This window comes from Microtus oregoni, unplaced genomic scaffold (assembly GCF_018167655.1).
Source record: "Microtus oregoni isolate MIOR12 unplaced genomic scaffold, Mior012 000016F_ref0000370, whole genome shotgun sequence".
Lineage (NCBI taxonomy): Eukaryota > Metazoa > Chordata > Mammalia > Rodentia > Cricetidae > Microtus > Microtus oregoni.
In genome coordinates this window covers 34,972,714-34,997,017 of record NW_024543075.1, presented here as the reverse complement: position 1 = coordinate 34,997,017, position 24,304 = coordinate 34,972,714, and the positions used below count along the sequence as shown (strand labels likewise).

Below are 24,304 nucleotides of genomic sequence, written 5' to 3'. Positions count from 1 at the left end.
ACAAATTAACACAACCAACAATGAAAACTAAACCAACAGGAGATAGCAATCACTGGTCATTAATATCCCTTAATACTATATAAACAAACTGAAAAATAAAAACCACACGATCATCTCATTAGATGCTGAAAATGCTTTCAACAAATATAACATCCCTTTATGATAAAGGTCTTGGGGAGAGTAGGGATTACAAGGAACATACTTAAACATAATAAAGACAATATACAGCAAGCCAATAGCCAACATCAACTAAATGGCAAGAAACTCACAGCAATACCACTGAAATCAGGAAAAGACAAGGTTGTTCACTTTCTCCATATCTAGTCAATATAGTTCTTGTGGTCCTAGCTAGAGCAATAAGACAACAAAAGGAGATTAAGGGGATTCAAATCAGAAAAGTCAAACATTCACTATTTGCTGATTATATGATAGTTTACATAAGTTATCCCAAAAGTTCTACCAGGGAACTTCTATAACTCATAAACACCTTCAGTAATGTACCAGGATACAAGATTAACTCAAAAAATCAGCCCTCTTGTACACAGATGATAAATGGGCTGAGAAAGAAATCAGAGAAATATCACCCTTCACAATAGCCACAAATAACATAAAATATCGTGGAATAACTTTTACCAAACAAGTGGAAGACCTGTATGACAAGAACTTTGAAAAAAAAAGTTGAAGAAGACACCAAAAAAAAGTGGAAAGATCTCCCATGCTCTTGGGGAGGTAGAATTAACATAGTGAAAATGGCAATCATACCAAAAGCAATCTACAGATTCAATACAATGCCCATCAAAATCCCAGCAAAATTCTTCACAGACCTCAAAAGAATGGTACTCAACTTCATATGGAAAAGCAAAAAACCCAGGATAGTCAAAACAGTCCTGTATAATAAAGGGACTTTTGGAGGCCTCACAATCCCTGACTCTACTACGGAGCTACAGTATTGAAAACAGCCTGGTATTGGCATAAGAACAGACAGGAAAACCAATGGAACTAAATCAGAGACTCAAATATTAATCCACATACTTTCGAATACCCGATTTTGACAAAAAAAGCAAAAAATATCAAATGGAAAAAGAAAGCATATTTAACAAATGGTGCTGGCATAACTGGATGTCAACCTGTAGAAGAATGAAAAAAGATCCATATCTATCACCATGCACAAAACTCAAGTCCAAATGGATCAAAGACCTCAACATAAAGCCAGCCACACTAAACTTCATAAAAGAGAAAGTGGGAAGTACACTTGAATGCACTGGCACAGGAGACCACTCACTTCCTAAATATAACCCCAGTAGCACAGACACTGAGATAAACAATTAATAAATGGGACCTCTTGAAACTAAAAAGCTTCTGTAAAGCAAAGGACACATCAACAAGATAAAACGACAGCCTAAAGAATGGGAAAAGATCCTCCCAACCTCACATCAGACAAAGGTGTGATCTCCAAAATATATAAAGAACTCAAGAAATTTGTCATTAAAAGAACAAATAATCCAATAAAAAATGGAGTACAGAGAACTCTCAACAGAGGAATCTAAAATGGCTAAAAGACACTTAATGAAATGCTCAACATCCTTAGTCATCAGAGAAATGCAAATCAAAACAACTCTGAGATTCCACCTTACATCTGCATGAATGGCCAAGATCAAAAACACCAATGACAACTTATGCTGGAGAGGATTGGGGGTAAAGGGAACACTTCTGCATTGCTGGTGAGAGGACAATCTGGTACAATCCCTTTGGATAAGTGTGGTGATTTCACAGAAAATTAGGAAACAACCTTCCTCAAGATCCAGTAATACCACCTTTGGGTATATATCCAAAGGATGCTCAATTGTGCCACAAGGACATGTGCTCAACTATATTCATAGCAGCATTGTTTGTCACAGCCAGAACCTGGAAACAACCTAAATGCCCCTCAACTGAAGAATGGATAAGGCAAATGTGGTACATTTACACAGTGGAGTACTACACAGCAGAAAAAAATAACAACATCTTGAAATTTGCAGGCAAATGGATGGAGCTAGAAAACATCATTTTGAGTGAGGTAACCCAGACACAGAAAGAAAATTATCATATGTACTCATAAGTGGTTTTTAAACTTAAAGCAAAGAAAACCAGCCTACAAATCACAATCTCAGAGAACTTAGACAACAATGAGGACTCTAAGAGAGATATGTATGGATTTAATCTCCATGGGAAGTAGAAAAGGACAAGATCTCCTGAGTAAATTGGGAGCATGGGGACTTTGGGAAAGGGTTGAAGGGGAGGGGAGAGGCAGGAAGGGGACCAGAGAAAAATGTAGAGCTCAATAAAAATCAATTAAAAAACATATAAAATTAACAAAGAAATCCTTACAGTCTGATTATTCCTGAGTGTGGCCTCAGGAAAAGTCTCTGCATCTGCTACGTTATACTGTAAGTGGTACATTTTGTGTAACAACAACAAATCTGAATATTAATTTAATTAAGAAAACAATTCACATTTGAACTATAACAATCAGACACATGTCAGTGTTATTTTTTATTAAAGTTTCTATTCTTCTACTTAATAATAAACCAATAATTTTTTTAAAACGATGAATCCCAGATGTATTGGAATATGACTATGTAGCTTCTCTAAGATGCTTAGGGTAATCCATCCTATCTAGACACAAGTTAAAGTAGAAGATGATGGACAGAATCTGCAGTGATATCTTCCCAAGAATCTGCAGTTCAAAAAGGCTGATCTTAAAATCACTCTGAAGTGAATCAACAGTGAGTCTTTTAGGCTGCTTTAAGCTCAGTTCATGAGGGTGATGATTTCTAATACTAACTACTTAGTGTGTGCCAAGAACTCTTAGTAAGCCTTATATATATTAGATATGAAAATCTTCAGAAGTGACAGCTACACATTTCTCCGATGAGGAAGTGTGGGGGTAATGTGATTAGTCAGTATAAAGAGAGCTATTAAATGACATTTAAAAATTGGAGTATTTTAATTTTTATTTTCCTGGTATTTAAATATATGTGTATAGAGCAAATACTACTAATATATACACACAGAGAATAAATAAAGGAAGACTTTGGTTATTGCTGATATATTTTGAATAGGACTACTGAATTTTTACATTTATCTTTTTAGTCACTTAACTTCAATTTCTTCTCTTTCCTCTTCCAGCGCTGGTACCTGAACTCAAGGTCTTGAGCATGCTACATAAAAACATTTTATTTCAGAGTTAAGCTTGGATTTCTTCAAGGAAGTAAGCAGTTAGAGGCTTGTACCTGGACCTATTTTAGGTTTGTTCCTTCTATTCGGTTTTTAAGGAATTCTTATCAAAATATAACAAAACAATTCTAGTGCTAAAGAACTGTAGTATAAGGTCATTATTAAAAAAATATAGTGCCAGAATCAAAGGAAGAAAGATGCTCACCACAGGACTCCCTAACACCCAGGAACAAAGCAGGTAGAGTCTCTTTGCCCTAGGACCATCTGCCCGAGTGTTTTTTAAAGTCAACCCCAGCCACATCCAAGTACCCTTCTTCTCTTACCTTCTGCTTCAGATGTGGGGCATGATTGTCCTCCTTTGCTGTGAGATACAGGGAGCGAACCTGCTCCTGTACTGCACTGTAAAAAGTTGTCTCCCAGAACTGCTGATTTGTCCAAATGGGGTGGTCTTGAACACAGGTGTAGGCAAACTGGCTGACTCCAGGGGCAAGTTTCTGCAAGAACATGTAATATCTATCAGCACGGTGCAGGCAGATTATGACAGTTCAGACGGACACAGGTGCTACAGTTAATTGTAGAGGTGACACAAAGATTTCTTTAAAGGCTTAGCAATCAATACTGTATTCACGTTCAACTGACAACTGAGGGTGCTCTATGAAATCCTTTAAAATCTTGCTTACTTTTTACCCAAATGTGAATTTTAACAGTAACTACACTATTAACTATAGAATTAATGTAATTCTTTGAATTACAGACTATAAAAAAGTATCTACTACTCTGGTATGTACAGGGTGGGTACTGTGAAGTTATACCTGGGATGCACACTAAAACCCAACACAACCTAAACATAAAACTCTAGTAATCAAAAATTTATCTTACTTCCATTTATGATTTTTTACGTTTATTTCTCTCTCTCTCTCTCTCTTTCTCTGTGTGCGCGCGCGTGCTATGGTCTGTGTTCAGACCCTGGAGGACAACCTGTAGAGTAGGTTCTCTCTTACCATGTGGATTCTGAGGATCGAAATAAAAATTTCAGGCTTCCTGACAAACATCTTTTTCCACTGATCCATCTCACTGGTCCATAAATTTTAATTATTATTATTACTATTATTATTTTTTGGGATACAGGGTCTTACCATTCAACCCAGGCTGTCTCAGAACTCTTAATCTTCTTGCCTTAGCCTTATGAGTGCTGAGGTTATAAAAATACCACCGTATGGTGTATTTTAAAAATACATTAAATAATTAATGAAATTAATGCCACTTCTTAGCAAATAATAAATAATATAACAGGAAATATTGAAAAATTGTGATCCATTTCATCTTCTGTATTGAATGAATCTGTTTTTTTTGTAATTAGAAGTATAGTTTCTGATAAATTTTCTTTTTAAGAAATTTAGTAAGCCGAATTCTCTTCTGAAATGTTCAATACTAAAGATCATTGCTGTTAAGTTTAACTAAAGATCATTACTGTTAAGTTTATATACATAATTATGAAGCAAAAGTTCATTTTTAGAATTTTGTAACCTAAGTAAGATATCATTAGAATGCTATGTTTGAAGTAATTTCCTTCTTGATCTAGGGCATACCAACCCTAAATAAAGCTAGAGCAAGCACCAAGTATACCATGAAATTTAGTCTTACACACTTACAAGCAGGGTGACTGCGATTTTGCCTGCAAGAATCAATGTGCCATATACAATGCAAGTTCCTTTCAAGACAAGGCTGTGCACTGCTACGGAGGTGACTAGCTAAAACTGCAGTTCCTTATATAAGGTATAAATAGATGCTGACCATGAGGCAGAAAGAGGGGAAGGTCATGTTTGGTTTTCATGATGCCTCATTTACTCACTTCAGATCTTTTCTTCCATGAGAATTCATGAGCAAAAATGTGTGTGGTTTTGCTTGTTGTGGTAGCAGAAACTGCACTGAATCATGTGTTCCTTCCAGACTCTACATAAAGACCCTAGTGAGTGGTTTATACATTTTAGACCTTCACTTCAGTACAAAGACTTATTCTGAATGAGACTTTTTATTTTATTTTGGATTTTCATACCACTGTAGTTTGTTCATTTTTACCCATTACTCCCCATTCTCTTCCTCCCCAAATAGTCCTCCTTCTACTTTCATGTCATATTATAAACATATGAGCTTCTTAGATTTTGCATGAGAGAAAACATGCCATACATGTCTCAAAGAGATTGTAGAAACTAAAATTTAAATAAGATAGAGTATAATTCTGAGCTGGGTGTAATGGCACATGTCTTTAATCCTAGCACCTGGGAGGCAGAGAGGTAAGTGGATCTATGTAAGGTCAAAGCTAGTTTAGTCTACATAGTGAGCTCCAGGACAGCCAGGACTATGTAGAGAGACCCTGCCTCATACCCTTTTCCCCAAAACACAATTTTAAGTTGCCTTCCCCTTGAGTCTAACCCAAGGTAGAACCATTTCTTACAAACGTAGCACACTGTAAACACGGAAGCTCTAAACAGTCTGTCGTCTTGACATGATACGAATATAGATGAATTCAGAAAACTGAGCTGTCCGTATCAGTCTCTAGGTTTAAGAGAATCTCCATGAATCTGACGGGTTAATGAAGCCCTGCCTTTCTTCTTATGCATTACGCTCAGCCATGCTCCATATTGCTTTTCCTGGTCACATACCCACTGAAATAGTTTAGTTTACACATAAACTAAATAAATATATAAAACTTTTCTAAATTTTTTTCAACAAAGGCAGAAAAAATGGTGTAAAAAATGACCGTGACCCAAATAGTCAGAGCCACAGTTTGTTTTCTAGGTGAAAATTACAACACAATGAAGGGATCATAAGATAATTTTTTTTGTGGCAGCAAGCTAGTCCACAAATAGCTATAGCATCTGCTTAAGCTATGTATGAGAAATCATTAATTCCTAAGCACTTAAAATACCTCTTTAGAGCATGAAATATGCCTTCTTTCTTGGTGATTTCATGCTAAGCTCAATTGTGAGGAGGGAATACTTGTTCCACTTAGTATTAATACTGTGCCAATGGACAACTATGTTCTTAGTACCAGCAGAGGGCAGTGAAACCTTTTCTGCCTAGACATCATCATAGTTTCAACTGGCAATTACAGAAGCAGAACTTTGGAAAAAGTAGGTAGAAGGAATATTGGATATCTTCACTGACCATCTAAGACTCTGAGAGAACAGATTTGCCCAAGTCACACAGAAATGAGGCGGTGGTTTGTATGTATGTATGTATGTATGTATGTATGTATGTATGTAACGAAAGGGTCTCAGCTGTTCTAGAATTCACTATCTAATCATCCCAGGCAGGCTTCAAATTCAGGGGTCTCCTGCTTCAGGTTAAGGTAAGGTGTCATAGGGTTAGTGGCCTTCTCTACCACATCTGACTATATTTTCCTTAAGACACAAAAATTACCATATTCTATAAAATGGAACTTTAATACAATTATGGGTAAAGAGATGCAATGATACCTTTTAGGGTTTCAGATCAGTGGAACCAGTGACAGTAGCACAGGTCTAGTAAACTTGGAAAATAATAACTATGAACAAAACTGTCTCTCATCTAGTCAATCACTTCTTTGGTAGCAAGCGTTTTCTGGGAAGGTTTTCCAAACTGGTCCATGTGCTCTCTTAGTGACTGTCCTGTCCTGAGGGTGAGAGGGTGGTGATAGGAGACACTTGTCAAATGACATCTCGTTTACCCTTATTCTGGCACAAATATTTACTCTACAGTTCATAACACTTCTTATAATTATGTCCTAAAAACAAATGATACTTAGTCATCCAATTTTGTAAGATATTTAATAATGTTTTGACTTCCTTCCTTATCTAGAAAAAATAGCCCTGAAGGTACTAGATTAAACAGTGCCATTCATTTTCTACAAAGCTTTCAAAAGAGACCCAGCATGAGACGGGATGTGGAGAACAGACTCACGATGCTCACCAAACAGCAAGCCCAACTGAGACCCTCACAGACTGACACACAGTACCAGAGGAGATGATCTGGAGTTATGTGAGTATGAAGGAACTGTCTCAAGTCTGTCTGGCTAGAAATGGATCACAATTCATTTATGGGACTCAGAGGGAAACTGCATTTCAGGGAAGAAGGCTAGCTGGCAGGTCCAATGTCATAAACATGTAATGATCTTTAAGAGTAATGCAGAACTATCTAAGCTGATGAGGATTCCCTTACTGTATTTATTATTAATTCAGTCCTCAAAGCAGTCCACTACTACTTCCCATTTCGGTAACATGAGAAAACTGAGGCATTGCCAGTAGGCGTCAGAGCTACAGCTGGGAATTCTACTGTAAGAATATACAGCATCTTTCTGTTTCAAGTGAGGTTGTTTCCAACTCTTTGCTACAACAGACAATGGGGCATGAACACCAAAACAAAAGTCAACTGTCATCTTGTGATAGTTTCAGTACCACTTTTGGATCAGGTCTCTTTTGGATTGGCTGACTACAAACCTGCTATGTAGCCAAAGATGATCTTGAACTCACAATAACCCAGCCTCCACCTAAATGATGGGATTATAGGCATGTGCTAGCAAACCTGCCTGAGTTTCAGTACTGCTCAATAGTGTGTGGAATACTTGAGAGAAGTCTCAAGAAATAGGATTCCTAGGTCATCTGTACTATTGGTTATCCCAATAACAAATTATTTCATGGAGAGCTTTTGCAAATCCACTACTCAAAATAGTTAACTAGTGCTTTTTAACATAAAAATCTCAGCTTGGGGCCTGAATTTCCAATTGCCTTCCAATTGTAAGAAATTTCCCTTTCCCCCTCATCTTCAGTGTTACTTTTACGGTTTTGTTTAATTCAGGTAGGATTCAAATAAGGACACATAGTAGCATTAGTATGACAACCACTCAGATCAGTTCTACTCTAGGTTCTGTTCTAAGCTGGACTTCGTTGGAAATAAAAGGAACCATTTATCTATCCTCTAGCAGCTGCTTACTATAGTTGTGTACTATCATTTAACATTCTTATGGCACCTGCGTTTCCTGTGGACTGGCAATGTCTAGTGGTCTGATTAGATTCAGGATTGTCTGGCAAGAACACTTTACAGATGGTACCATCTTAAGAGGCACTGTCTGTCTCTTGTGATAGTAGAGCTGTTGATAGGCAATAGGTGGGATCAATAGGAGTAGTAAGACGTGATCTTCGTAACATCTCTCACTCATGTACTCACTAACTGAGACATTGCCAAAAGGAGAAACATGAAATCATAGTAGCATAGTAGTTTGGCCTTCCTTTTATTAATATATTTATAAATTTGGGAATTTTTAAATATTTAGAGATTCTTAAACCTAAATTTAGAAATAAAGAAATGAAAACACCCTATCCTCAAGTGTTCATTAGAAATCCATATTTTCATTTACTCAATGTCATGCACTATGATGTTCATGTGTACAAAGTTTCTAAAATCTATGTGAGAAGATGATAATCACAGAGTATGTGATTACTGACAAACCTAAATACTGTGCTTATAATGGCAATGCAAACTGAGAGGATAAAAGGCTTATTACAATGTAATAAACAAAAATAGTAGATCCTAACAGGGTATTACTTCAGGGACCTAAGTGTAATATGTATAATGGACAAAAAGTGAGACTGTGTTTCTCACTACATGTAATTGCAAGTGGATCTAAAGCTCAGCAAAAAAGTTTACTTTGGGCACTGAGGAGGTAGCTCAGTTGAGAATAGTTGGGGTGTAAGTATGAAGATCTGAGTTTAGGTGACTAGCACTCATAAAAGCAAGATATGGCAGTGCAAAGGACCACAAGGCATGTAATCCCAGGCCCGGGAAAGTAGACATACAAATCAAATGCACATGCATACCATTTATTGTTGAGTTTTTTTTCAGTAGCTACTCCTTACAAAGTTAGTGACTTTAATGCTCACTGCAGAGAAAAAAAGGCAAATAATCAGCACCTTATCAACACACTTGAATATCATGCTGCTACTAAAATGGTTACCATAATAATATGCTTACAAATGAAGCACTCTTTATGTTTCAGAAAATGAGTCAACTATGCTATGGCTATGTTTACAAGTACACAAAAATTTAGAGAAGGTACTGGGAAATGGCCTAGTCAATAAACTGCTTGCTGATAAGCATGAGGTCCTGGTTTTGGTCACCAGACCCTAGGTGAAAAGGTAGGTATAATGCATACACCTACCATCTCATCATAACAGAGGGGAGGTAGGAGGCTCCTGGGCTTTTTCACTGGCCAGTCATTCTAGTGAAATCAGTGAGTTCCAGGTTCAGTGAAAGACTATGTCCCAAAAACTAAGGTGAAAAATAATTGAGAAAGATACCTGACCTTGACCTGAGTACTTCACAGATAAACATGAATCAGGATACCCAGTGTTGCATAGCAATTTCCTTTGATTTGAAACATTCCATCAGGGATGAAGACTTCTTAATATTTAGGATAAGAACAAAATTTAAAAGGCCCAGGAAGCAAACTATTTAGGAGTCAGAGGAAGTTCCTGTAACTTATAAGAATAGACAAGGCCTCTTCCCAATCTTATAAGCAGTAACAACTGAGAGGGAGAACAAACTTTAAGACCAAGTTGGTTATAAACTGTGCAGGGAAGGGAGCTCTAGGAATAGGCTTTGTATTGGTGTATGAATCATCAACCACGCCAGGGTAGGGCTTGGCCTTTGAATCATCTGTGTTTTGTTGGGGAATATTAGTTTCAGGTGTGTGACTTTTGTTTCTACTGCGTTTAACTCTGTGAAGCTGTGTTACAGTGCCTGTCTAAAACACCTGATGGTTGTAAGAGAGATGTACAGTGTGACAGAGATGAACAGTGAGGCAGGAGCAAGGATGGGGGAGGCTAGCAGGTAGAGAGAATAAATGGAAGGAGAACCGAGACAGAGGAAAGAACAAATAGTGTAAGAAGAGAACAAGGCGAGGAGGATATCAGGGGTCAGTTACCCAGTCAGCCACGGAGTAAGAAGGAAAGTAAAATATACAGAGTTAAGAAAGATAAAAATCCCAGAGGCAAAAGGTAGTTGGGATAATTTAAGAAAAGCCGGCAAGAAACAAGTCAAGCTAAGGCCAGCCAGACATTCATAATGAAGAGTAAGCCTCCATGTGTAAATTATTTGGGATCTGGGTGGTGGGCCTTACAAAAGTGGCAAAAGACTAAAACATAACATAACAACACTCCTGTAAGAAGCGGCCCCAATAAGTTGGACTTGGTGGAATTATTATTTCGGTTTATTTTCTGTTTCCTTTGTGGTGCAAATAGAAAATTTGTTCACAATTTCCCAGGAAAAGTTACGTAATATTTACACACCCGTACACACACACACACACACCCCACTATCAAAAAAAAAAAAAAAATCAAGGAGCCGGGTGGTGGTGGCGCACGCCTTTAATCCCAGCACTTGGGAGGCAGAGGCAGGCAGATCTCTGTGAGTTCGAGACCAGCCTGGTCTACAAGAGCTAATTCCAGGACAGGCTCCCAAACCACAGAGAAACCCTGTCTCAAAAAAAAAAAAAAAAATCAAGGTGAAAATTGCTGGGTGGTGGTGGCATACACCTTTAATCCCAGCTCATAGGTGGATATTTAATGCCACACTATTCTTTTTTTTTTTTTTACTTTTTTTCTGGGTGCTTATTTGAATATTTATTTATTTATTTTTACTGATATTTATTGAGCTTTACATTTTTCTCTGCTCTCCTCCCTGCCTCTCCCCTCCCCCCTGAAGTCCTCCCCCAAGGTTCCCATGCTCCCAATTTACTCAGGAGATCTTGTCTTTTTCTACTTTCTACTTCCCATGTACATTATATCTATGTAAGTCTCTCTTAGTGTCCGTATTGTTGTCTAAGTTCTCTGGGATTGTGGTTTGTTGGCTGGCTTTCTTTATGTTTAAAAAACACTCTATGAGTAAGTACCTGTGATAATTATCTTTCTGTGTCTGGATTACCTCACTCAAAATGATGTTTTCCTGCAAAATTCAAGCTGTCGTTATATTTTTCTGCTGTGTAGTACTCCATTGTGTAAATGTACCACATTTGCCTTATCCATCCTTCAATCGAGGGGCATTTACGTTGGTTTCTAGGTTCTGGCTATGACAAACAAAGCTGCTATGAACATAGCTGAGCACATGTCCTTGTGGCACAATTGAGCATCCTTTGGATATATACCCAAAAGTGTTATTACTGGGTCTTGAGGAAGGTTGTTGCCTAATTTTCTGAGAAATTGCCACACTGACATCCAAAGGGGTTGTACCAGCTTGCATTCCCACCAGCAATGCAGAAGTGTTCCCTTTTCCCCACAACCTCTCCAGCACAAGTTGTCGTCAGTGTTTTTGATTTTGGCAATCCATACAGGTGTAAGATGGAATCTCAGAGTTGTTTTGATTTGCATTTCTCTGATGACTAAGGATGTTGAATATTTCCTTAAGTGTCTTTCAGCCATTCCTCAGTTGAGAGTTCTCTGTTTAGGTCTGTACTCCATTTTCTTTTACTGGATTATGTGATCTTTTGGTGTCTAATTTCTTGAGTTCTTTGTATAGTCTGGAGATCAGACCTCTGTCTGATGTGGGGTTAGTGATGATCTTTTCCCATTCTGTAGGCTGTCATTTTGTCTTGTTGACCGTGTCCTTTGCTTTACAGAAGCTTTTCAGTTTCAGGAGGTCCCATTTATTAATTGTTTCTTCCAGTGTCTGTGCTGCCGGGGTTATATTTAGGAAGTGGTTCCCTGTGCCAATGTGTTCAGTGTACTTCCCACTTTCTCTTCTATGAAGTTCAGTGTGGCTGGCTTTATGTTGAGGTCTTTGATGAGTTTTGTGCATGCTGATAGGATATGGGTCTATTTTCATTCTTCTACATGTTGATATCCAGTTATGCTAGCACCACCTGTTAAATATGCTTTCTTTTTTCCATTTAATATTTTTTTGCTTCTTTATCAAAGATCAGTTGTTCGAAGATGTGTGGATTGGTATCTGGGTCTTCTATTCGGTTACATTGGTTCTCCTGTTTGTTTTTAATTTTTAAAATTTTTTATTTTTCCATTCAAAAATTTACACTTCCTCCCCGCCTCCCATTCCCCTCCCGTTCCCCTACTCACCCTCCTCCCTTCCCCTCCCTTCTTAGGAGAGGGAAGGGTACCCTGCACTGTGGCAAGGCCAAGGCCCTACCCCCTCCATCCAGGCCTAGGAAGGTGTGCATCCAAATAGACTAAGGTCCCAAAAAGCCAGTACATGCAGTAGAAACAATTCCCAGTGTCATTATCGATGGCTTCTCAGTCTGCCCCAATTGACAGCCACATTCAGAGAGCCCAATTTGATCACATGCTTGTTCAGTCCTGGTCCAGCTGGATTTGGTGAGCTCCCCTTAGCTCAGGCACACTGTCTCAGTGGGTGGACCCAACCCCTCATGGTCTTGACTTCCTTGGTCATCTTCTCCCTCCTTCTGCTCTTCAACTGGACCTTTGGAGCTCAGTCCGTTGCTCTGATGAGAGTCTCTGTCTCTATCTCCATCCGTCACCGGAGGAAGATTCCTACCAGATGGATCAATGTATTATAGAACTGAATAGTGTGAAAAAAAATTCACACTATTCAGTTCTATAATACAAATGATAATTCTAGCACTATCTTCCTAGATTTAATCATATCCCACATATGATGGAATCAATCTCTCAGTCTGTCCCCAACTCTGGATATCAATAACAAATACAAGCCTCTAAGAGAACTGATGGACAGGAAATAAATTAGGTATTCCCCCAAACCCCTTTTTGGGCTTGGTATTTGCTAGAATGGCTCCCAGCATTGAAGGTGTCATTTTACTCACAAGCTGCTGTTTCATTACAAAGTACACTTTAAAGAATACAAATAGGGAGGGGGAGGGATATGGGAAGAGGTGGAAATTTTTAATAAAAATAAAAAAATACAAATAAATGCTCAGATAACAGGCACAAGGTGAAATTCCAAAATATCTCAACATAGGAACTTGCTATACTGCTGGCACAAGAATATTTGTGTTCAGCAACATGGAAGCTCTCCAACCCTTATCATCCTCCTCCATACCCGCACAGGAGAATTTAACCCAGAACTGTGTGATTGCTAGATACTCAACTATATCTCTAGCCATTCAGGGTCTTTACAAAGGCTTGATTTACCGGTGACCAGCCAAACTTTCAGTTTCTAGCTTTCTCCTGATGGAATGAAAGTTCCAGCCCTCTAAACTTGTTGGTTCTCCTACCGACTCTATATTTAGACGCCCAGAATCCTCCAAACATCAGTCATTTTACTGGCAAAAGAAAGACAACAACTTCAGAGATTCCAAAGATTTTGAAAATTGTGCCAAGAAATAGGAAAGATCAAATATATTTATTATAAATCACAGTATAATCTACCAAATATAGGCAACAGTATTAAAAATGGACAAATGGAATTTTATCAAACTCAAAAGCTTCTTTGTAGCATGGAAATAATGGAGTTAAGAGATAACCTGTATGGCAGAGAAAATATCTGCAAACTTCTTCTGATAACAGATCCCATAATATATATGGAACTCAGACAGCAGATCACCAAACCTAGCCTAACACAATGCAACCTCAAACAATCCAATTAAAAACAGGCTAAAGAGGTTAAACAGATGGGCTAGTGAGATAGGTCAGTGGATTTGTCACTAAGCCTCATGACCTGAGTTCAATTCCCATGACTCAGATGATGGAAGGACAGAACGTATTTCTTCAGGGTATCCTCTGACCTCCATATGTGAGGCATGGTATGCACATAGGTCTGCACTAAACTATATATATGGTTGTGTATGTACGTATGTGTGTATCTATCTATTTAAATACATGCAAAAATGTAAATGTAACTAAAATCTATTTAAATACATGCAAAAATTTAAATGTAACTCAATGTTTCATAAACAGATGAAAAAATTCTAACTGAAATTGTAGCAAAACAAATATAGATAGCAACATATTAAAAAGAAAATATCCTCAGCTGCCTAAGGAACTAACTGGGGACTTCGGCTTGGGCTCCTGGGAGCCACTCTAGGTTCAAGTCTCTTGCCAACCCTAAGTGGCTCCCTTAACTAAGAATTGTGCTTCCATGCTCCCCTATCCTACCTTCCTTTATCCCAATCTTCCTTTTTCCCCAAGTTCCCCCCATCCTCCCCTTCTCCCTTTTCTCTCCCCATCTCCCCTTACCCCCATCCCACCCCACCCCCAAGATCCCAATTTTATCCCCAGCAATTCTGACTACTTCCCATAGCCAAGAGGATAACTATGTTTTTCCTTTGGTTCAACTTCTTACTTAGCTTCTAAAAAAAAAAAAATAAATAAATAAAAAATAAAAAGAAAACACGTTGTAAGTAAGTGAAATTTAGGAATGTAGGGAGAGGATTAAATAATCTTATTAAAATTTGTATAAAATGTAGGTAATGTAGATAAATATATAATAAGAAAACGTTATGTTCTTAAGCTATACTGTTTTTTTAAATCCCTCCCTCATATCCCTCAACCACTCCCGATAGTTCTTTCCTCCTCCCAGAGACTATCACCTTCTGCCTTTATATTACATGTATCCTGTAGTGGTTGGGATGAGAATGGCCTCCATGTGTTTATATGTTTGAATACTTGATCCCCAGTTTGAAAGAACTGTTTGGGAAGGTTTAAGAAGTATGGACTTGTTAGAGGAGGTGTGTCATTGGAGGGCTTTAAGGCTTCAAAAGATTTCCAGTATCCCCAGAGTATTGTCTCTGCATCCTGTTTGCAGGTCAAGATGTGAGCTGAGTTGCTCCAGCCAACATGAATTCTGCTTACTGCCACAGTGCTCAGCCATGATGGACTCTCAACCCTCTGAGACCTTAAGCCCGACTAACCATTTTCAAAATTGCCTTGGTCACGGTGTTTTTTCACAACAACAGACAAGTAACTAATATATATCCCACTACCCTATTTCCTACTTCCCTTAATATCTCTTCCACCCCTTCACTATCTTCTTTCTAGTTTTATGACCTACAAACACACACATAAGGAAAATGTGGTATTTGTCTTTGAATTTAGCTTATTTAATTTAACATGATGATGATCTCCACTCATGTCCATTTCCCTGCAAATATTGTGATTTCATTTTTATTGATGGCCAAAAATGTCCTCTGTATATGCCACATTTTCTTTATCATGTTATTGTGAATAGTGCTGTAATTAACATTGGATGTGCAAGTATCTTTACAGTATGTCTACTTAAATTGCTTCAGGTAGATACTTAGGAGTGGTAATTTTGTTTAATTTGTGTGTTGGGGTGTTTGTCTGCTGTATGTATGTGTACCATGTGTGTGCCTGGAACTTGCAGAGGTCAGGAGAGGGTATCAGATCTGAAGGAACTGGAATTATGGTTGTGAACTACCATGTGGGTGCTGGGAATTGAATCCAGGTTTTCTGCAATGGCAAGCAATCTTAACCATGGAGCCATCTCTCCAGCCCCTAGCTGGGTAATATGGTAGTTCTATTTTTAGGTTTAGGAATGTCCACAGACTTTTTTGGTGGCTGTACCAGCTTGAATTTTACCTGCAGTGAGTAAGGATTCCTCTTTCCCTACATTCTTATTAGTCTTTGCTGTCATGTGCTCTTTGTGACAGCCATGGATCTTAAAGCAGTTATAGTTTGCATTTCTTTAATGGATACATATGTTGCATACATTCTCAAATGCTTGTTGGTTATTTGTAGTTCTTCTCAGAGCTGTCTCAAGTTTGTTAGCCCATTTACCGATTTATTTACTTGTCTTGGTAATTTTGGTAGTTCTCTCTATTTATTAGACATTAAGCCCCTGTCTCAGGTTAGCTGGCAATGACTTTCCCCAACTCTACAGGCTTCTTTTCATTCTGATAACCATTTTTTATTATGCAAAAGGCTTTACATTTCATTTAATTTCATTTGTGATTTCTTGGGATTATTTCCTAATAGAGTTCTTGCTGAAATCTTGGAGTATCTTTTTAACCTATTTCTTCCTTTAGCATCTTCTAAGTTTCTAAATATTACATTAAAATCTTTGATCCCATTTTGAATTAATTTTTGTGTATGTTGAGAGATGTGAAGTTTCATTCTTTGATATATACCAACTCAATTTTCACAGTTAGAGAGGTAATCTCTTTTCAGTTTTTAAATAAACTGGTTGAAAATTATGTGGCTGTACTTAAATTGGTTTACTTCTGGGTCCTCTATTCTATTTTGCTGGTCAATGTGTTTGTTTTGTGCCAGTAACATACTGTTTTTTTGCTACTATGGCTCTGTGGTATATTTTGAGATCAGGTATTGTGATGGCTCCAGCATTGCTCCTTCTGCTTATGATTTATTTGGCTGTCCATGGTCTTTTGTGCTTACAAATGAATTTTTGGATTATTTTACTAATTCAGTGAGGGATGCCACTAGAATTTTGACAGCGACTGCATTAAATCTTGTAGACTGCTTTAGCTAATATAACTATTTTTACAATATTTATTCTGTCTTCTTTAATTTCTTTATTCAATGCGTGTCTGTGTCTGTTTGTCTGTCTGTCTGAGTATGGGTATGTGCACATAAGTACAGGTGCTTGTAGAGGCCAGAAAAGGATATTAGATTACCTGAAGCTGGGAGTTATAGGCCATTGTGCGCTGCCTAATGTGGGTGCTGGGACATCATTACTTCGAAACTGGCACTCTACTAATAAGCTGCACTATCAAGCCCAGGAAATCTTTATAATTTACTGACATCATCTTCAGACATGCCTATCTCAGTCCTATTACTGCTGCAGACTTTAGAGATGCACAGAGAACTTGCCAAATTCTAAAAGATTAGTTACATATTTTCAGCCTTGCTTCTAAGATTAAAATTCTAAATCTAATTTTATTAGCTAAAAATATCCACCAAGGGTACAACAAAACAGACCAATTTCTCCCAGGCATTCCAGATGGTTCTGACTTCTTCATTGTAATCCCCCATCATCACAAGTACAGCACTCTGTTGACTGAGGACTCCCCTGCTTTCATTATCCCAATCAATACTCAAAGCCTTGAAAGCAGTTTGTCTTTACATCTCTCAAATCACAGGAAAACCTATTAGTGCCAAAAGGACAACTGTAAAGCTAGAGAAATAAAAAACAAAATGCTTGCATTTCAGACAGAAAGGGAATCTGCTGAGTCACTGAGTGTTTATAATAGTACACAGTTCACTTCCTGCTGCAATAATTTCTTCTGTAACTCAGCAGCTCCCCCACAAATCCCCATCAAGTCTATGACTTCTTAAAAATGTTAACAATGCTGACTACTATAAAGGAAAAAGTGCTGACTAAGCAAAATTAAACTAGAAGAATAGTCTATTTACAAAGTTTGATTTAGGAACACAGAGTTGATAAAAATCTGTGCTTTTGTTATTCATAAAGACAGTCATGAGTTTTACATTTTCCAATTAAAGCATGTAGCAGGTACCTCAAAACTAATTTCTATCCTAAGGCCAGAAAACCCACAACCTAATGAATATAGTAAAGTCCACTGAAAAATCAAAGTATCAGGCAATCAAGTAGTACCAGAGCAGGTACCAGAACTATTGAGGGGCCCTAAGGAGGTGAAAGGGCATAGAAAAATACAGAAAAAATCCCATTGGAACACTTCAGCTCATTCACAAAGATCATTCTCTTCCACTGTGAATCAGGGTCAAAATGCTTTTCAGCACTGTGAAGGGCAATACTCTTTGCTATTGATTATAGAGGAAAAGCTATTTATACAGATAAAGCTATAAAGAAGTATAGGTATTTTTCTTGGGGCTAGAAAGATAATGCATTGGTAGGAAGCTTGCCTAGTATGTGTGGAGTCTTAGGTTTATTCAACAGCACCAAATACACACAAATGTATTTATATGTGTGTATTTAGTTTGCTTACATGTTCACTGGTGTGAAAGTCAGTATAAATGAGAGATTTTCTGCTTCCTGCTCTAGCTAGAATTACAGATAGTAATGGAGAATACAGACCCACTCCAGGTAGTATAGGATAGTAATTATGAATGCTGGCCTGAGTGTGAAACTTCAATCATGCTCTGTGAGATTAGGAACTGTGTCTCTTCTGTACCTCTGTGCATATGCAGTGACTGGTGAAGTAGACATTCAATCTGCAGCAGAATTCCATCCTGTTCTTCATCCCACCAACATTCACTGTGCATTTACTATACACCAGTCACTCCAGCAGGTGCCTACGTGTACCACCTCATCCCACCTTTACTTATCACTCTCCCAGACATTTGTTTAAGATCTCAGAATAAGCCAGAGTTCAAAGCAGATCTGATTCCCATTTTAGAGCTTTTCACTAATGTCTCAGGTACCTTTCTATTGCTGTGATAAGACACCATGACTCAGAGTTTATTGGGGGCTTGCTTACAGTTTCGGAAGGTTAGTCCATGACCATCATGGCAAGGAGAATGGAAGTAGGCATGGTACTGAAGCAATAGCTGAGAGCTTACATGTTAAGACAATAACCACAAGTCAGAGGATGGGATCCAACAGGAAATTGCATGGTCTTTTGAAACCTCAAAGCCTACTCCCATCAATGACACACTTCATCCAACAAGGCCAAATCTTGTAATCCTTCCAAAACAGTTCCATCCAACTAGGGACCAAGTATTCAAATAAATGAGGTTATGGGGGCCATTTTCATTCAAACCACCATGCTTATAATACACCATAAGATTTTATAGTCAGAATTAAAAGTGAGAGATTGTGAAGCTGACAACGTATCAGCTGTAGGTAGTTTACACATTTTACTTTGGTTATTTAGGAGGTTTATAAGAAAAAGTATGTGTGTGACAGACAAACAGACAGAAAGACAGAGAGATAGAGATAGATAGATTCATAGTTAGTTAGTTAGTTAATAGATAGATAGATAGATAGATAGATAGATAGATAGATAGATATGCTCTTACCATTATGTAGAAACAAGAGGCTGACTTTGGATATCTTCTTGTGCTATCTCGCTCTACTTTGTATTTTGAGATGGGATATCACACGGAACCTGGAGCTCATTGTTTCCTTTAAATTGTTGATCAGTAACTCCCCAGGATCTGCCTGTCTCTACAACCCCTAGGGCTGGGATGACAGGCACATACCACCAAGCTTGGCTCTTAATGGCTGCTGAGGAGTTGAATGTTGGTCCTTGTGCTTAGAATCAAGCACTTAATGAACCCCTTATCCAGAACATTTTTTAATTAGTTCAAAAGAAGACATTTTTATATAATGTCCAAATTTATAATTTTCTCCAAACAAACATAGATAGATGTATTAACAATATTCTTGCATGGCTACAGCTGCTGGAGCTGAACAGTGACTGCCCTGCAGATAGGAACCTGCTCTTCCTTAGCCTCACTTTACTCACTTGCATTCTCTGGTCTCTAGACATCCAGGATAGCAATTCTTAGTACCTATCTGCATTTCTCCCTAAATTGCCTCATGAATGCTAGTCTTTTGTGCCGGCCTGCTAATGGCCTTTCAATCTCTCAAGCCTCCTTATCTGCACTGCTCTAAGCCCCTGAAAGTTTAGTACTGTATACTCCTTAGAGACTAGAGAATAATATTAGTCTAAACTCCTTAACATGGAATTCTAGGCATTCTGTGCTTGACTTCAAACTACCTTTGCCATCACATTTTCCACATTTAATGAGTGAGTATATTGTGGTTACCTTAAAAGGAGGTATTCAAGTGTCTTGCTGTAGAATTCTGTGTGTTTTTAAAAAAAATGTTTTTAATAATGGCTTGGGTTGCAAGGATGATTTTCAAATTAATTCAAAGAAACAGGAATCTACAATTTATTTATAACTGTCTCTCAGAGATATGTGCCCTAGTCTATTTTCTGCTTAAAGAAGCCACTGAAAGTACTAACTATTGACAACAAAAAGAAAACAGGATTGATGATATTTTTTAAAAAGATTCTTTTATTTTTATTTTATGTCTATATGTGTTTTTCCTGAATGTATGCATTTGCACCACGTGTGTGCAGGGCCTGCAAAGGTCTGAAGAAGGCACTGGATCCCCTGCAACTGGAGTTTCTATGAGTTGCTATGTGCATGCTAGGAACGAGCTTAGGGCCTCTTCAAGAGCAGAAAGTACCCTTAATCTGTAAGCCATCACTTCAGTCCCTTGATGATAGTTTTAAGATTATATATACAAATTAAATATGGTAGCATACTGCCTATAATCCAGTATTAGGAGGCTGAAGGAGGAGGATACTGAGTTAAGCTCAGGCTGGGCTGAACAGTGAGAGAACCTATCTCAAACCAAACCAAACCAAACCAAACCAAACCCAAAAATTTGTACACACACAAAAATCATAAAGATAAAAGAACTGATATTTCACTTGTGTGTGTGTAACATAGTAAGTATTCCTAAAACATTTTTCAATATGGAAACTTGTTTTGTTCAATTTTTAAGATCAAGAAAAAAAATCTGATGGTAAGTAAAAGATATAAAGAATAGATGCAATGTTTAAGTAAAATAAGATCTGTATTCAGAAACATGTTCTATTGTATAGCACTGGTATCTAAGGACATATTATACTGTAACCATGAACATTTTTTTGCACAGGAGAGATGTGGCAATTCTAAAATGTACTATCACATTCAAGCTTTAAAACATAGAAACAGAGTCACTAAAACTGAGCATATGGTTGTCTTAGTAACAAGTAACTGCCCATTGTTACACAACGGTGTACCTCCCTCAACCACACGAGTCAGTTATTCTGTAAAATTTAAAGTTTCCTAGTTCTAAATAAAGTGATATTGTCTAGATAATTTTCTAAACTCTCAATCCTTTTTTAGGACTCAAATTCCACTCCCGTTGTGCTGATTTCTCATGATTACACTTTGGCATCTGTACACGCTGATGTAAGCTTCAGTTAACTCTCTTGGATAGAAAAGACAACAAGTTTTCACTTTGGTCAAATATAATGTCTGCAACTCTCCTTAACTTCCTCTTTAAACAAATAACATTTTTTTTAAAGGAAAACAACAAAGTACAAAAGTTTGCTTTCCCCACAGCCTTCCTTGTAACATAGCATTATCTTACAAGGTAAAATCTAGTTATCAAATTTCTAACTGGGAAAAAAATTACCTAGCAATTAGATAAGGATTCTGGCCCAATACAAACGTCTTGTCGATCTGAGAGACACTCAAAATGCAAACAACAGACAGAAACAATTTCAGAAAATTCATTCTAGGGCATGCTTGAATAGAAACAAACTATTATTTGCTAATCTTGAAATTTTGAATTGCTATGTGTACTGCTATCTTGTAAAAAAATTCCTTCAAAACTCACAGGTATTGTGAAAAAGCAAGTAAAATTAGATTTTAACCACAAGGAAGAATATTATTAATGGTGACACAATAGTCTGAGTCACAGAAGGTATACAACTACACAATGTTAGCAAAATTTGTAATATCAACTAATTTAGCATGGAACCATTAGTTTCATTATTTGTCCCAGACCTATGATCTTACCTGGCATTACTATTACATCATCCAAGCTTCTACTCTTACTCCTGAGGAGCGAAACAGAATTCAGGTAGCAGCTAGGCAATATACAGACCAGACTCATTTGATAGACAGTACAGTCCCTGTGGGGGAAATGGCTGTGCTGGCCACAGAACCAAACTGGGACTACCAACCTGGCCAAAGTGGCCGACACAGGTGGGACATCACAGCCTGTTTTCTCCTTCAGGGTATGGAAATGGTCTCAGAAAAAGTAGTTAATTTTGACAAACTCTGAGAGATTACATAGCTAGCAGATGAAAATCCAGCCATATTTTTAAATCGGTTACAAGAGACCATGGTCCAATATACCAGGCTAGATCCAGCCTCCCCAGCGGAAGCCATGGTCTTGGCTACCCACTTTATTTTTCAGTCAGCACCAGATATTAGGAAAAAGTTAAGAAAGGCTGAGGAGGGTCCCCAAACCCCTATATGGGAATTGGTGAAAATGGCCTTTAAAGTTTTTAATGCCTGAGAAGAATCAGCTGAGTCTTCCTGACAGACAAGGTTATATAACAGGCAACTACCCTACAGGCTTTAGCAGCCATCCTAAGGTCGCAGGAAGTGGAACAAGGGAAGCCAACCACAAGGCTCTATCCTGATGGAGCCCAGCCTAAGTCAACCTCACAGGCAAGCTGTTTCAAGTGTGGCCTAAATGTGGCACGATATTGCACTGCACCTCCTCCAAGGTTATGCCCTATCTGCCAGCAGCCTGGACACTGGAAATCACAATGCCCCCATGAGGGATTGTCCTCTATGCCATGCCATGGAGGTCTGGCCTCACCAACATTGGCAAGTGAAACTGTGCCAGCCTTCAAACTTCTCAGCCTTGCAGAGGATTGACACTGCCCGACGTGGTATATCCGTAACCCTATCCGAGCCTTGGGTAAAGCTGCAGGTAGCAGGTAAGTCCATTACTTTTATATTGGACATGGGAGCTACCTATTCTGTTTTAATATCTCACTCGGGCCTTATGTTACGGGGGTAGACTGGACCCATTCCTCCCCACTTAAAGCTTTGTCACTGCCCTGCATTCTTGCAGGATATTTTTTTTCTCATTCTTTCTTAGTGATACCTGCTTGCCCAGCACCTTTACTGGGTCAAGAAATCCTTCCCCAAAGCTTTGTTCTTGGAGCCCCTTTTTGACCCCGCCCATCTCCAAGATTCTATTTTACAGGTTCACTCCTCTTGCCAGATGTGTGCCCAAGCCAACCCACAAGGGGATCTCCACATACGTCAGTCTTTACACCAGCTTCGTGGATACCAATTGGGCAAAGATTGGCAGGTTGATTTCACTCATATGCCCACTCATAAAAAACTCCGTTATCTCTTAACACTTGTGGACACGTTTACAGGATGGATAGAAGTGTTTCCGGTCTCCAGGGAAACAGCAGACATGGTGGCGCAGGTACTCCTGGACCACATCATCCCTCGGTTTGGTGTTTCACCAATTGTCCAGAGGGACAACGGACTATCGAACAACAACTAACCAAGCTCTCAATTGAACTCAGGTTATCTTGGCACTCCCTTCTCCCCATTGCCCTTACTCGCCTCAGGGCCACCTCATGTTCTCCTATGGACCTGAGACCTTTTGAGCTGCTTTATAGCAGGCCCCTTTTCCTTAACCATCACCTCCCAGTCCAAACACCTCCACTGGTGGGGTACCTACCCTACCTCTCCCTTTTAGGCCTTTTCCATTCACCAGTTGTCTCCCTGCCCCCATTCCAGTGGACCCTAATGCCCGCAAGGCTGCCCCGCTCTCCCCAGGGGACAGAGTACTCCTCAAACAGTTAACTCCTAGGTCTTTCAAACCTCGATGGACAGGACCTCACACAGTAATCCTTACCACCCCCTCGGCTGCCAAGCTCCTGGGACACCCATTTTGGTACCATCTCTCCAGGCTCAAGCGGGCACCTACTTAGGACACTTGGTCTGTCCAGCAGACAGGACCTTCCACCCTCTGGTTTTCCAGGATGCCACAATGAAGGGTCTACCTGCTCCTCATCCCGGCACACTCATCTTTGGTGATAACTGATAACAGTATTTTTTTCCTAGACACCTGCCTTCTCACTTCCCCCAAGGAACAAATGCCTGACGTCTCCAGGATGACAGTACATGGGATGCCTTTCCAGCCACACCTCTTGCTGAGCGTGGACCCATAAACACCTAGCTCTCCCCCTCCCCACATCGTCCTATGCCCGAAGGAAGTAGCCAGACTTGAATCAAAGCCCCCTTTTCCTAAGAGAGCCTAGATGTTAGTCAACAAATCACCTCAGCTTCCTGTTAACCCTTATACAAACAGTCTGGAATGTAGGCCCCTGTCTCTGGCCTCCATCTTTGGAAGCCCCATCCGTGTGCCTGCCAAGTCTTGACCCTACTTGCCTGAGGAGCCCACCAAAATCTTGACCACACCCTCAGTCTATTTAAATTGATTCCCTGTAAAGTTTCCTGGTGGTCTCTTTCCTCCCCCAACCCAGTGGTTCCATTTGTGGCCTCCAGGTTCCCCCTTGGGGCCACCTGAGACCACAGGAATTCCCTTAAACCTGGATATTTCT

The 24,304-nt window shown here is 38.9% G+C and overlaps 1 protein-coding gene across 3 annotated transcripts in view; it reads right to left on the bottom strand.

The window, feature by feature from the left end:
- The window catches only part of Sbf2 (SET binding factor 2), a 411,329-nt gene that overhangs the window by 84,533 nt on the left and 302,492 nt on the right, over positions 1 to 24,304 (bottom strand). For all 3 annotated transcript variants that reach the window (XM_041666238.1, XM_041666239.1, XM_041666240.1), the window contains exon 18: positions 3,540 to 3,710. In XM_041666238.1, the coding sequence (XP_041522172.1) occupies positions 3,540 to 3,710 (171 nt within the window). The remainder of the gene's footprint in view (positions 1 to 3,539; positions 3,711 to 24,304) is intronic.